This window comes from Bos javanicus, chromosome 2 (assembly GCF_032452875.1).
Source record: "Bos javanicus breed banteng chromosome 2, ARS-OSU_banteng_1.0, whole genome shotgun sequence".
Lineage (NCBI taxonomy): Eukaryota > Metazoa > Chordata > Mammalia > Artiodactyla > Bovidae > Bos > Bos javanicus.
Window position 1 is genome coordinate 38,905,306 of NC_083869.1, and position 14,309 is coordinate 38,919,614.

The window sequence follows — 14,309 nt, forward strand, 5'->3', positions numbered from 1 at the left end:
TCAGTCTGTCCAACTCTAGGCGACCCCATGGACTGCAGCACGTCAGGTCTCCCTGTCCATCACCAGCTCCCTGAGTTTACTCAAACTCATGTGCATTGAGTCGGTGATGCCTTCCAACCATCTCATCCTCTGTTGTTCCCTTCTCCTCCCGCTTTCAATCTTTCCCAGCACCAGGGTCTTTTCCAATGAGTTGGTTCTTCACATCAGGTGGCCAAAGTAGTGGAGTTTCAGCTTCAGCATCAGTCCTTCCAATGAATATTCAGGACTGATTTGCTTTACGATGGACTGGTTTGATCTGCTTGCAGTCCAAGGGACTTTCAAAAGTCTTCTCCAACACCACACTTCAAAAGCATCAATTCTTTGGTGCTCAGCTTTCTTTATAGTCCAACTCTCACATACATACATGACTACTGGAAAAGCCATAGCTTTGACTAGATGGACCTTTGTTGGTGAAGTAATGTCTCTGCTTTTTAATATGCTGTCTAGGTTGGTCATAACTTTTCTTCCAGAGAGCAATTGTCTTTTAATTTCATGGCTGCAGTCAGCATCTGCAGTGACCTTGGAGCCCAGAAAAATTAAGTCTGTCACTGTTTCCTTTGTTTCCCTATCTATTTGTCATGAAGTGATGGGACTGGATGCCATGATCTTAGTTTTCTGAATGTTGAGTTTTAAGCCAACTTTTTCACTCTCCTCTTTCACTTTCATCAAGAGGCTTTTGAGTTCCTCTTCACTTTCTGCCATAAGGGTGGTGTCATCTGCATATCTGAGGTTATTGATATTTCTCCCGGCAATCTTGATTCCAGCTTGTGCTTCATCTAGCCCAGCGTTTCTCATGATGTACTCTGCGTATAAATTAAATAAGCAGGGTGACAGTATACAGCCTTGACGTACTCCTTTTCCTATTGGAACCAGTCTGTTGTTCCATGTCCCATTCTAAGTGTTGCATACAGATTTCTGTATACAGATTCTGAATACCAGACCACCTGATCTGCATACAGATTTCTCAGGAGGCAGGTCAGGTGGTTTATATTCCCATCTCTTGAAGAATTTTCCACAGTTTGTTCTGATCCGCATAGTCAAAGGCTTTAGCATAGTCAATTAAGCAGAAGTAGATGATTTTCTGCAACTGTCTTGCTTTTTCAATGATCCACCAGATGTTGGCAATTTGATCTCTGGTTCCTCTGCCTTTTCTAAATCCAGCTTGAACATCTGAAAGTTCATGGTTAACATACTGTTGAAGCCTGGCTTGGAGTATTTTGAGCATTACTTTGCTAGTGTGTGAGATGAGTGCAATTGTGCAGTTGTTTGAGCATTCATTGGCATTGCCTTTCTTTGGGATTGAAATGAAAACTGACCATTTCCAGTCCTGTGGCCACTGCTGAGTTTTCCAAATTTGCTGGCACATTTTGTGCAATACTTTCACAGCATCATCTTTTAGGATTTGAAATAGCTCAACTGGAATTCCATCACCTCCACTAGCTTTGTTCCTAGTGATGCTTCCTAAGGCCCACTTGACTTCGCATTCCAGGATGTCTGGCTCTAGGTGAGTGATCTCACCATTGTTATCTGGGTTGTGAAGATCTTTTTTTTATAGTTCTTCTGTGTATTCTTGCCACTGCTTCTTAATGTCTTCTGCTTCTGTTAGGTCCATACAATTTCTGTCCTTTATTGTACCCACCTTTGCATGAAATGTTCCCTTGGTATCTCTAATTTACTTGAAGAGATCTCTAGTCTTTCCCATTCTATAGTTTTCCTCTATTTCTTTGCATTGATCACTGAGGAAGGCTTTCTTATCTCTCCGTGCTATTCTTTGGAACTCTGCATTCAAATGTGTATATCTTCCCTTTTATCCTTTGCCTTTTACTTCTCTTCTTTTCACAGCTATTTGTAAGGCCTCCTCAGACAACCATTTTGCCTTTTTGCATTTCTTTTTCTTGGGGAGGGGTCTTGATCCCTGCCTCCTGTACAATGTCACAAACCTCTGTTCATAGTTCCTCAGGCACTCTGTCTATCATATCTAGTCCCTTGAATCTCTTTGTCACTTCCACTGTATAATTATAAGGGATTAGCTTTAGGTCACGGAGAAGGCAATGGCAACCCACTACAGTACTCTTGCCTGGGAAATTCCATGGACAGAGAAGCCTAGTAGGCTACAGTCCATGGAGTCATGAAGAGTCAGACACGACTGAGCAACTTCACTTTCACTTTTCACTTTCATGCACTGAAGAAGGAAATGGCAACCCACTCCAGTATTCTTGCTTGGAGAATCCCAGGGACGGGGGCCTGGTGGGCTGCAGTCTATAGGGTCTCAGAGAGTTGGACACGACTGAAGCAACTTAGCAGCAGCAGCAGATTTAGGTCATACCTGAATGTTCTAGTAGTTTTTCCTACTTTCTTCAATTTAAGTCTGAATTTTGAAATAAGGGGTTAATGATCTAAGCCACAGTCAGCTTCTGGTCTTATTTTTGCTGACTGTATAGATCTTCTCCGTCTTTGGCTGCAAAGAATATAATCGATCTGATTTCGGTATTAACCATCTGGTGATGTCCATGTGTAGAATCTTCTCTTGTGTTGCTGGAAGAGGGTGTTTGCTATGACCAGTGCGTTCTCTTGGCAAAACTCTGTTAGTCTTTGCCCTGCTTCGTTCTATACTACAAAGCCAAATTTGACTGTTACTCCAGTTATCTCCTGACTTCCTACTTTTGCATTCCAGTCCCCTATAATGAAAAGGACATCCTTTTTGGGTGTTAGTTCTAGAAGGTCTTGTAGGTCTTCATAGAACCATTCACCTTCAGCTTCTTCAGCGTTACTGCTAGGGGCATAGACTTGGATTACTGTGATATTGAATGGTTCACCTTGGAAACAAACAGAAATCATTCTGTCATTTTTGAGATTGCACCCAGGTACTGCCTTTCGGACTCTTTTGTTGACTATGATGGCTACTGTATTTTTACTAAGGGATTCCTGCCCACAGTAGTAGATATAATGGTCATCTGAGTTAAATTCACCCACTCCAGTCCATTTTAGTTCACTGATTCCTAGAATATCAATGTTCACTCTTGCCATCTCCTGCTTGACCCCTTCTAATTTGCCTTGATTCATGGACCTAACATTCCAGGTTCCTATGCAATATTGCTCTTTACAGCACTGGGCTTTACTTCCATCACCAGTCATATCCACAAATGGGTGTTATTTTCGCTTTGCCTCCATCTCTTCATTATTTCTGGAGTTTTTTCTCCACTGATCTCCAGTAGCATTTTGGGCACCTACTGACCTGGGGAGTTCATCTTTCAGTGTCCTATCTTTTTGCCTTTTCATGCTGTTCATGGGGTTCTCAAAGCAAGAATACTGCAGTGGTTTGCCATTCCCTTCTCCAGTGGACCACATTTTGTCAGAACTCTCCACCATGACCCGTCCGTCTTGGGTGGCCCTACATGGCATGGCTCATAGTTTCATTGAGTTAGACAAGGCTGTGGTCCATGTGATCAGATTGATTAGTTTTCTGTGACTGTGGTTTTCAGTCTGTCTGCCCTCTGATGGAGAAGGATAAGAGGCTTATGGAAGCTTCCTGATGGGAGAGACTGACTGAGGGGGAAACTGGGTATTGTTCTGATGGGTGGGGCCATGCTCAGTAAATCTTTAATCCAATTTTCTGTTGATGCTGTCAGGTCATGGTGTTAATTTCACTACAAAGGTTTTAAAGAAAGCTTATATGCTCTGAAAGCCCAAGGGTAGAAATTGTTAGCTATTTTATATGTAACATATATAATTTCTTAATTGAAAGCATATTATTTTTATGCAGCTTTGATGGAAGAGAAAAATTTTCATAAAATGCATACATAAAATGCATGAAAATATTAACTAATTGCATTTCAATGCTTATTGATATTCTCAAGAAGATAAAACTATTCAGTTGATTTTACTTACTCTAAAAGGATATAGTATAACGTGACCACATTCTCTTTCCTAAAATTATGTTTAGCATAGTAGGTGGAAGCCAAATAAATAGTGAAAGTGAAGTGAAGTCGCTCAGTCGTGTCTGACTCTTTGCGATCCCATGGACTGTAGTCTACCAGGCTCCTCTGTCCATGGGATTTTCCAGGCAATAATACTGGAGTGGATTGCCATTTCCTTCTCCAGAGGATCTTCCCGACCCAGGGATGGAACCCAGGTCTCCTGCATTGTAGACAGGCGCTTTACCGTCTGAGCCACCAGGGAAGTCCTGGTAACTAATCTCTACAGAAAAGATTAAATAAATGAAACTGATCTTCATTTCACCTTATGCTAATCAAACATGCCCTTAAATATAATAGTGTAATTCCATAAACCAAAATGCCATTGAGCAAAGGCTCCCTATCATCTCTTGTAGCTGCCTCCAAGGTCCACAAATGATAGCTGCAAACCATCTAGCAAGCAATGGGCCATGCACTCTGCCTGAGTGCAGAGCAGACCTCCGGGCCCCTTTATGAGAGGAGATACCCTGGTCTTTTTCTGGGAGAAGTCACACGGTTCATGTCACAGGGGAGACACTATGGATGCTGTCTGAGGGGAGATGACTTGGTCTCTGTCATAGGGGAGACCCCCAGGTCTCTGAAAAGAGGCCCTCCTTCTGTCTAGGGGAGAGCCCCAGTCTTTATATGATAGAAGTCTCCCTGGTGTCTGTCTGAGGGGAGACACTCTAGTCCCTTTCTGAGAGGAGACACCCTGGTCCCTTTCTGAGAAGAGACATCCTGATGTCTGTCACAGGGGAGACACCCTGAACACTAGCTGAGGGGGACACTCAGGTCTCTGGCTGAAGGGAAGCAAATTGTCCTGGTCATTCTCTGTCTGGATATGCCATGGTCCCCCTAGGAGGAGATGCTCTGGTCTCTGTCTGAAGGGAAAGCCCTAGTCTGTGAGAGAAGTTGCTGGGGCCCCTTTCTGAGGGGAGATGCCTTGGTCCTTGTCTGAGGGGAGACACTCTGGTCCCTTTCTGAGAGGGGACACACAGGTCTCTCTCTGAAGGGAGAAACCTTTTTCTTGGAGGGGAAATGCCCTGGTCTTTTTGTGAGTTACCTTGATCTCTTTTGGTGAGGAGATGCTCTGGTTCCTCTGAGAGGAGATGCCCATCTGTTCAAGGTCAGACGCCCTGGTTCCTTTCAGAGGGGGGATGTCCTACTCTCTGAGGAGAGCTGCCTTTGTCCTTGTCTGAGAGGAGACTCCCTGATCCCTGAGAATGGACACCTTGCTGTCTGTATAGGAAAATGCTCTGGTGCCTTTCTGAGGAGAGACACCCTGGTCTTTTTCTGAGAAAAGTTGTCTTGGTCTTGGCCTGAGAGGAGAAGCCATGGTCCTTGTCTGAGGGGAGATACTTTGGTCTCTGTCTGAAGGTAGAGCTCTGATCTTTTTCTAAGAGAAATCCCTCTGGTCTCTGTCAAGAGGAGACACTCTGATCTTTTTGTGAGAGGAGGACCCTGGTCTCTGTCTCTGGGGAAATGCTCTAGTTTCTGTTTTTCTTTTTTATTTCAGATTTATTTATTTATCATTTTCAGCACTGGGTCTTCATTTCTGTGCTTTGGCTTTCTCTGGTTGCCATGAGCAGGGGCCACTCTGTTGCAGTACGTGGGCTTCTCATTGTGGAGACATCTTCTCTTTTGCAGAGCACCAGCTCTAGGTGCACAGGCTTCAGTGGTTGCAGCTTGAGGGCTCTAGAGTGCAGGCTCAGTAGTTGTGGTACACAGGCTTAGTTCCTCCAGCGTCTGGGATCTTCCCGGACCAGAGATTGAGCCCATGTCCCCTGAATTAGCAGGCAGATTCTTAACCCCTAGACCAGCAGGGAAGCCCTGGTTCTTTTCTGAGGGGAGACACTCTGAGGTCTTTCTGAAGGGAGTTGCCCTGGTCTTTTTTTCTGAAAGAAATCACCCTGGTTTCTGTCTGAGAGGAAATGCTCCAGTATTTTTCTAAGGAGAGGTGCCTTGACCCTTGTTTGAGAGGAGACTGGTCCTCTCTTCTGGTTACCACACGATCCTTGTCTCAGAGGAGACTCTAATCTCTGTCTGAGTGGAGACGACCCAGTCTGTGTTTGAAGGGAGACACCCTCGTGTCTGTCTGAGGGGAGACACCCTGGACAGGATTTTTGAGGTGATTTGACCCTAATCTCCTTCTCCTATTGATTTAAATTTATTATTTCTATATCAGAGCTTAGCATCAATTCCTGCGTTTGTGATTTTTCTTCTCTTGTACTGTGTTTTGTGCTAAAGATTTTGATATTTTTTTCTCTTAAGGCACTCCGAGTCATGGGGAGAATAATGCGTGAGTGTTGGTATGCCAATGGCGCAGCACGACTAACTGCTCTTCGGATTAAGAAGACTATATCTCAACTTTGTGTCAAAGAAGACTGCAAAGCCTGATGATGAAAATCATGTTAAAAAGAAATAATCACACAGCTTTCTTTCTCATTTTCCCTTTTTATGTGAATTTTTTGCCTTTGTTTTGTCCTTGTTTTTGTTCTACCTCAAAGATAATGCAGTGCAGTATTTAAGTGCCCAAAGGCACCATGAAAAAATAACTAAAGTCAAGTGTGGGCTGGAGTTGATGTCATCTACTCCCCATGTTGTCTTTAATTTTATTTTGAAAAGCAACACATCAGCTCATCTTTTTATTTAAGGAACATATTACAAAAGTGTAAAATAAGCTATATAAAGTAAGAAAAGTTATTAAGGTTTTATTTTACTTGAATCAGGAGCACATGAATGAATAGAAAAAAATATAAAAGCCCATTTACTTTTTCTCCCGAGATGAAAACTTTTCATTAAAAATGTGAACTGGAACATATTATATCTAAACAAAGCTTTAGATTATATAATCTATGGTTTTTTCTATTTTTTTTTAAATGAACAGGACCTTTAAAAAATTAAACAGTGCTCTGAAGTTTAGGATACAAAATATGTAAAAGTAGACCTGCTTGATTGGAAGATGGAAGTGAGATCAGATCACTTACTTGGTTTCTCCTTCCCTGTCCTCCTACTCTTCGTAATGCACAACCACAGCAGCTCCTGAGACAAACAGTTTGAAAGTCACTGAGATTGTTACTTTCTCTTATTTTCACATGAGATACCTGACATTTTGAATCATTGAGAAATGTCCCAAAGTGACACAGCTAGTGACAAAGCCAGTGTTAGGTCCAGATCTTGTGATGATCCACGTGGTAGGTTTAGCTAGCTTCCTACTTTCCCTTTAATTCCTATAGTATTTCTTCTCCCTGTGGAGAAACAACATCTTTCATGATGATATTTGTGGTTTAGTCAAACAGAAGGCAAATTATTTTGCAGAATCCTAATGGACCTGGATGAACTCCCAGGACAATATCCACTGGTGTTTTCCTCATGGAAATTCCATGGTCAACCTATTTGTTAAATAGTTTTAATGTTCTCTCAATAGTTCCAGAGATTAATCCGTCATAAAAATCCATTGTCAGAGATTTTTTAAGGCATTTTTAAAATGTTTTTAAGGCATTTCAGAGGTCCCTACTACCTTTGTACATATACATTTAGAAAGAGGACAAGAGAGGAAGAGGTTACTAGGAGATATTTTGAGGAAAAATTAAGAAAACTCTTAAATGAAGTGTAATAACCAAACCTAACTAAGGATTATCAGTAACTGTAAAGGATATTCTCTTGTCCTTTCAAAATGAGCAATGAGTGTGGAAGAATGCTCGTGATAATTTTGCTTCTACTTCCTGTAGAGACAGAAGTGAAACATTCTGAATAATACATAGGATATTAAATATTTTTTCAAATCTATAATTCTGCTTTGGCAATGTTAAATCTTCTAAAACATTGTTCAGAATGTTTTTATTCTTCTAAAACGTTGTTTCCTAAACCCTGTTCCTTAGAATGCTCTTCTGAGATGATCAAAGACCAAAAGTATTCTTTGATACATCTTAGAAAGTGATACTGCATATTATGTGCTTTGTGAAGTCTAGCAGTAAAAATTGTTACTTGAATTCTTTAAACTGGATTTCCCAAATTATTTGACCAATGGGACTCTTTTTATAAAAAAGAGGGGAAACCTTTTATTAGCCTAAGTTTTAGTTTCTACAAAGCATGGCTTGGGTAACAGTGTTCTAAAGGATGTGCTCTATATAGAGCACAATCTAGTGATTACACTTCATTCCACTATGAAAATATGTTACTGAACCCATCTTCATTTGACTAGGATGAGCTATCAAAGGCAAGAATCGGACAGCTCTAGCTTGCATGTTCTTTCACTCTCATTCATGCAGTTGTCCATTCATTAAAGAATATCTTCCTTGCCACAACTTTGGGTCCAATAAGGAAATTAAAAGATGGATAGGTTCTGTTCTCAGGGATTTTGAAGTCTAATTTGGGAATAGGAACAGGGGTGTGGGTGTTTGGGGGAAGTAAATTGGCAAATAAATATGATACGGATTAGGGTGTCTCAAATTCTGTGTGATGATGGTTTTCAAAAACAAATCCCAATTTGCAGTGCATTTAGAAAGTATCTTTAGTTATTCCAGACAATCTAAATTATGTAATCAATTTTTTAAAGTACATATGGGAAGAGATTCTAAAAAAAGCTTATGTGAAGGGGTAATCTTGCTTGTGCTTGTTACTTTAATTTCTCATAGATTGTTTCTGCATATATGAGAATGAAATTATTTATGTACTATGATTGTATGACTTTCAAACAAGAATAATATTTTCTCTTTTATTCATGTATGTTGGGTGAATATACTTACTTAATTTTAAGAGATGATTTAAATCTCCATTTTATTTGACATTATGTTTTATAATCTATTTGAAAGTGTCCATAATTCCATAATTTTATTGATTCAACTTTCACTCTAGGGCAATCTGTACATTTTGAGATATTTTCCTCATTTTTGTGTTGGTTAACTGTACCTCCTAACTGAATAGTCTTATATTTCAATTTCCAAAATATATTTTTAAAGAAAAGGGGTAGGTTAACAAAAATGATAGGGACCTTAACTCTCAGAATGATTATAAATAGAAAATGCTTACAAAATAGGATATAGCTTAGAGCATTAGACAAATTTATTGTATATAACCTATGATGTTAAACTTTATATTGTTTCTTTTTGATAGAGTCTTACTGTGTAATATTTATTTCTTTTGAATTTTGTTGTAAGCAAAAAATTATTCTTCTTAGACTCAGAGTGTCAGTGTTCTTTTCTCCTTTCAAATATTTTGGCTTTGGGTATAATGTGAAGCTTGGGAAAATGCTATTTATGAAATTTCAGTACTGTATAAAGTGATGGAATTTAAATGCAGCATCACTTCCTTAAACTAAGGGAAACATCATTTGTTGTCAATATTTCAGCATGAACTTGTTGCCTTATAAGCTAAGCATTTAAGGATGTAATTGGTACAGATTCTGTTGTGTGCTTTATTCTGTCTAAAATATTTGGCATGTCACATCTAGAATTCTTAATTCATATTCTGACTTGAAAGTTAAGTGAAACATGACTGTGTCGTGCACTATTTTAGGTATAGCACTTGCTTCTCATCTTTATACTTTCAATTAACTTTGCATTTTAAATTTCCATGATTATATGAAAATAGTAACCTGATTCTAGTGTCTGAAGACTTCAAAATCAGCTTTTATTTTAAAATGAAAATCTACAATAGATTCACTAGGTTAGATGTTCCATAAACATTTATTATTTGTAATACTTCTACCTTAGTAGAATTATTAAATAAAACAAAACAAAACTACTTCTACTATCCTGGAATTTTGCCACCATTTGACTTACTGGGGCAGAGAAAACTCAGGGCTATCTTAGAATTTATGCAAAAGTACTGGAGAATCCCATGGACAGAGGAGCCTGGTAGGCTGCAGTCCGTGGGGTCGCAGAGTGGGACATGACCGAGCGACTAACACTAGCCTGGCACTAGAGCTCCAGGGAAACTACTAGCAAATCATCCGAAGGCAGGAAACCCATGTTTGCCATTATACAAAGTTCAACTTAAAAATACTTAGCAGGGAATAGTTTCTGGTTAGTTATTTTAAAATAAATATGGAAATGTAATTCATTTAAATAAATTTAAAATATGGATATTTTATTTCCCATAAGGAAATCAAGAAAGTAACAATAGCAAATGAGTGAAGTTAATGTCAGTTGATGTTTTCAATAATTGTTCTTTTAGATGAATTTACAACTACAGCATTTTAAGTTATTTGGAAATGTATAAGAATTAGTATCTTAAGATGATGTCATTGTGTTTTTCAAAGAGTTTATAAATATTTTTTCTTTTGTGAAACCTACTACTTCTATATTTGATAATATTTTGTGTTAACTCCCTCCACAAGCTACCACATGGACTTGATGTGTTATTTAGTAAAGACAGTAATCCCTTTGTTCCTGAGAGTTTCTTCTAGACAGAAAAAAATTTCATTTGGAATACAAAAATTTCATTGCAATGTTAAATAGAATTTATGTAGTATAGAAAATTTTCAAAGTGTTTTAATGCAGAATTTTAGTTATTTGACTTTTTTTCTCCCTCTAGCTTTTCTTTTATATTTCATTATTTTTCGCCTCCTTTTAAAATATTCTCCCTCACTGTCTCCCCAAATTATTTTTACTCTCTAATTAAAAGAGAAGACTAGTTACTATGTAACTTAATCATGCTACTATTTAGCCTTCTAATGAAGGGAGAATCCCTTGGTGGTCTAAATTATTTTAGAGGTATCAGACAAAATTGAAACCCAGTATTTGGGAATTGCAAAGGATATAAGAGATTTTATAATTCAATTCCCATATTTTGTAGATGAAGAAAACAAAGATCAGAGATTAAACAACTGCTAGTTTTTAGCAGAACTAATATGAGAACCCAGTGGTGATACCTACCACAGTACCCTGCCATATCCAACATTTACTAATAAAAAAATAATTAGCATCTATCTGCACCTACCTTAAAGGTAAACTAATGAACGTGGCAATGATCAAATCTCACTTCTCTTGATTTCTGCTAAAACAATTTGCTCACTTATGATGAGATTAGTGAGAAAAACCAAAGTAGGCTAAGGAAGAACTGTAAAATAGTTGTCAACCTAGGTAGGCAGCCATTGGAGTGCTGAGTAAAATTTAGGAATTGTGAGAATATAGAATTTTTTCATGCAAGTAGTGATAGGAGACGCTTCATGGCTCTTCTTGTCTCCTTTCTATAGGGATTGTTTTTTCTCTGTATACATTGGAGCGGGAATAAAAAATGATTTGATAGTTAAAATGTGGGACCATGTCTAGTAGCACATTGTCTTACTTCTTTCTTTTCTTAGTTTCTCATTAGCTCATCCTCATTCTTTCAGTGCGTTAAATAATATCTTTGCTGGATTTCATCAATTCCAATCACTGTTCATTTAGTATTCTAGCTCCCATCCAGATCGCTACACACTAAACCTCCTAACAAGACTTTAATTTCCCGTATCCACATATGAGGACTTTCATCTCATGCCTTTTCTGGCAATTTTTCATTTGGCCTTGTGAAGAATTGTATTTGTTAATGGCAGAGAAGACTTTCTTTTAAATTTTAAAAAGACTAGCAGTCTAGTTAAATTTTAGCTTTTAGTTAACATACAACAAATGTCTACTTTTGCCTTAATGATAAATTCCACTTAAGAGATAGTGGTGTGGACAGAGAATGAGAAATCTATGTCCCATAATGTGATTGCTTAATTACTTTCTGCTATACTTCATACTATTGCTTTGTTTTGCTTTGACCATCTTTTAAAATTAAGCCATTATGCCATATGGTTTGGGATATAATATTATTTTGAAATTAGTTAATAATCCCCATTGAAAAATCCCTCTATTAATATAACTTCCAAGATACTTTTTAATTCAGTCATAGATTAATACAATAGTTGGGAGAGTATGAGCTCTATCTCATCCTAGATTTTAATATTTTCAAATATGATTATATTTTCTTATCATTGGTCAATGTTATTTTAGAAGAAGTTTTTCTCTCCATATCTAACTGTTTTAACTGATGGATTTTTACGTGGGAGTAGAGGAACCTGAGTATTAGCCTGGCCATTAAGAATCTGACTGCATTAAGGAAATTAGCCCCACACTGAGTGTCTGCAGGGAGAAGGAAATGGCAACCCACTCTAGTGTTTCTTGCCTGGAGAATCCCAGAGATGGGAGAGCCTCGTGGGCTGCCGTCTATGGGGTCGCACAGAGTTGGACACGACTGAAGCGACTTAGCAGCAGCAGCAACAGCAGCAGCAGCAGCAGCAGGGGTTGAACTCCAACCTGCAATTGGCTCTTCAACTCAGAAATATTTTTATATTTTACAGAAATGTACCGTATTAGCTTATGTATCTTCAGAAATGGGCCTGCTTATACATCTTCAGAAAATGAGACCTAAATTTCAAAATGGTTTCTGACATCTGCAAATTAAACAGAGAACTTGGAAAAAATACTTTAAATTTTCATGCTACATTCCCAAGAGAGCAAAAGAGATTGCATGTTTATCCTTTTGACTTAATTTTTCAACCCAGAAAATAGGCAGCAAGACACAGGGATCCTAATTTTTATATCTCCACTGAGTTTTTAGTCAACGCCCAAATCTATTCACTCATTTTGCCTTTAAAAAGGCAATTACTTGCCTAAATTCTAACTAGTGCAGGATTAGAGTGTGACTTACCTATATCTCCATTTCTTCCAATAGGCTAAATATAAGTAGCTAAATATTTTTAAAAATCCAATAATTTTTTCTCTTTATATAAAGTAAGATTATTTTAGACAAAATATTAAACTCTAGTTCATTTCCACAGTGATTAGTGTTAAGTTCTTATACTCTTCTGATCCTACACTAGAGAAAATTATTCAAACTTAATCTGTGTTTCACGTTTTAAGATGTCCTAAAAACAGAAAATTAGATTCACATCTCAAAAAAAAAAAAGGAATTTTGGATTGACTTTCAAAGTACTAATACTAATTATACTTTTCTTTTGGTAGTGTGACTTTTCTTATACCTAAGAACTTATTACAAATGTCAAAACCATTGCATTTTGACATTGCAAAACATGCCTTGAACTCTTGAACTACTGTGAAAAGAATCACTGTTGTAAAGACTTATTATAAACTAGCTGAAATTTTTAAGAATGTAAAAAGATATTACTTTTCAACAGACAGGCACAAATGAATGTATATATGAAATATGAAGAAATAAAATAGGTTTTAAAATGAGAATTAGACAATAAATTACATGAAAAATATGCATATGGAGATTTTAGTAGTTGCAATTGAATCATTTAAGCTGAAGAGAATTCCAAATTCCAGAGTAAATGAATGATATTCAAAAGTTTCATTAAATTCTAGTCTGTGGAAACATGCATTTTATAGTAATACAGGTATACTTGTTTTGTTTAAAAATAAGAGTATTTTAGTGTTTAGTAAGAACTCAGTGATAGTCTTCATACCAAAATGTTTAACTTAACCAACAGCAAGTCATCAAAGTATTTATTTTAAAGCTTTTAAAAATATTATTGCATAACAATAATTTATGCGATTATTAGCTTTTAGCTGTCTCCAGATGTAAATAGGTATTTACCTAAATGTTATATTTTTATGTACGCATTTTCCAAAAATGTATTGTTTTGTAAGTGGCAAAGACAATAACTTAAGCACTCCTTGCACTTGTTTCTGTGAAGCATATAGAGCTCTATTTTAAATAAAATGTGTCATATTCCAGTTTCTGTACAGTTATTCTATTATTTTAAAATTGTATTTATATTTGCAGGTAGTTTGTGAAGGGGGCTTTGGAAATTTAATGCTGGCTCCATGGGCACTGGAATTTTCCTTCCTTCCTTCCTGGAAGAGACATTTGCTTTTTTAACAGTACTTTGGATGGCATCACCGACTCAATGGACATGGGTTTGGGTGAACTCTGGGAGTTGGTGATGGACAGGGAGGCCTGGCGTGATGCGGTTCAGGGTGTCGCAAAGAGTCAGACAGGACTGAGCGACTGAACTGAACTGAACTGAACTTTCTACATGAGACTTAGGACTATAGTCTTTGTTTTATTTTTCCTGTTGAGTAACAGGAAAAAATATTTGAGTGTTTGTTGAAAGACTCCTGGCCTGCTCTCCAGCCTAAAATAGCTTCCTTCACACTTAAAAGCTTAAAATACTCAAGAGGTCTACAGATGCCTGAGGGACACAAACCCTGAAAACTTCTCTGCCTTTATTCACAATCCCATTACCTCCAGCCCCAGTTGTTCTCCAGCTTGCTGCTCCTTGAACCTGCCCTGCACATACCTGTCCAAGGGATTTGCTTTGTTTTC

At 37.8% G+C, this 14,309-nt stretch overlaps 1 protein-coding gene across 1 annotated transcript in view; it reads left to right on the top strand.

Annotated features, from left to right (window-relative positions):
- The window catches only part of ACVR1C (activin A receptor type 1C), a 54,389-nt gene extending 40,672 nt beyond the window's left edge, over positions 1–13,717 (top strand). Inside the window, exon 8 of the mRNA XM_061437488.1 lies at positions 6,264–13,717. Within this exon, the coding sequence (XP_061293472.1) occupies positions 6,264–6,389 (126 nt within the window). The 3' untranslated portion in view covers positions 6,390–13,717. The remainder of the gene's footprint in view (positions 1–6,263) is intronic.
- Positions 13,718–14,309: the final 592 nt, after the last annotated feature.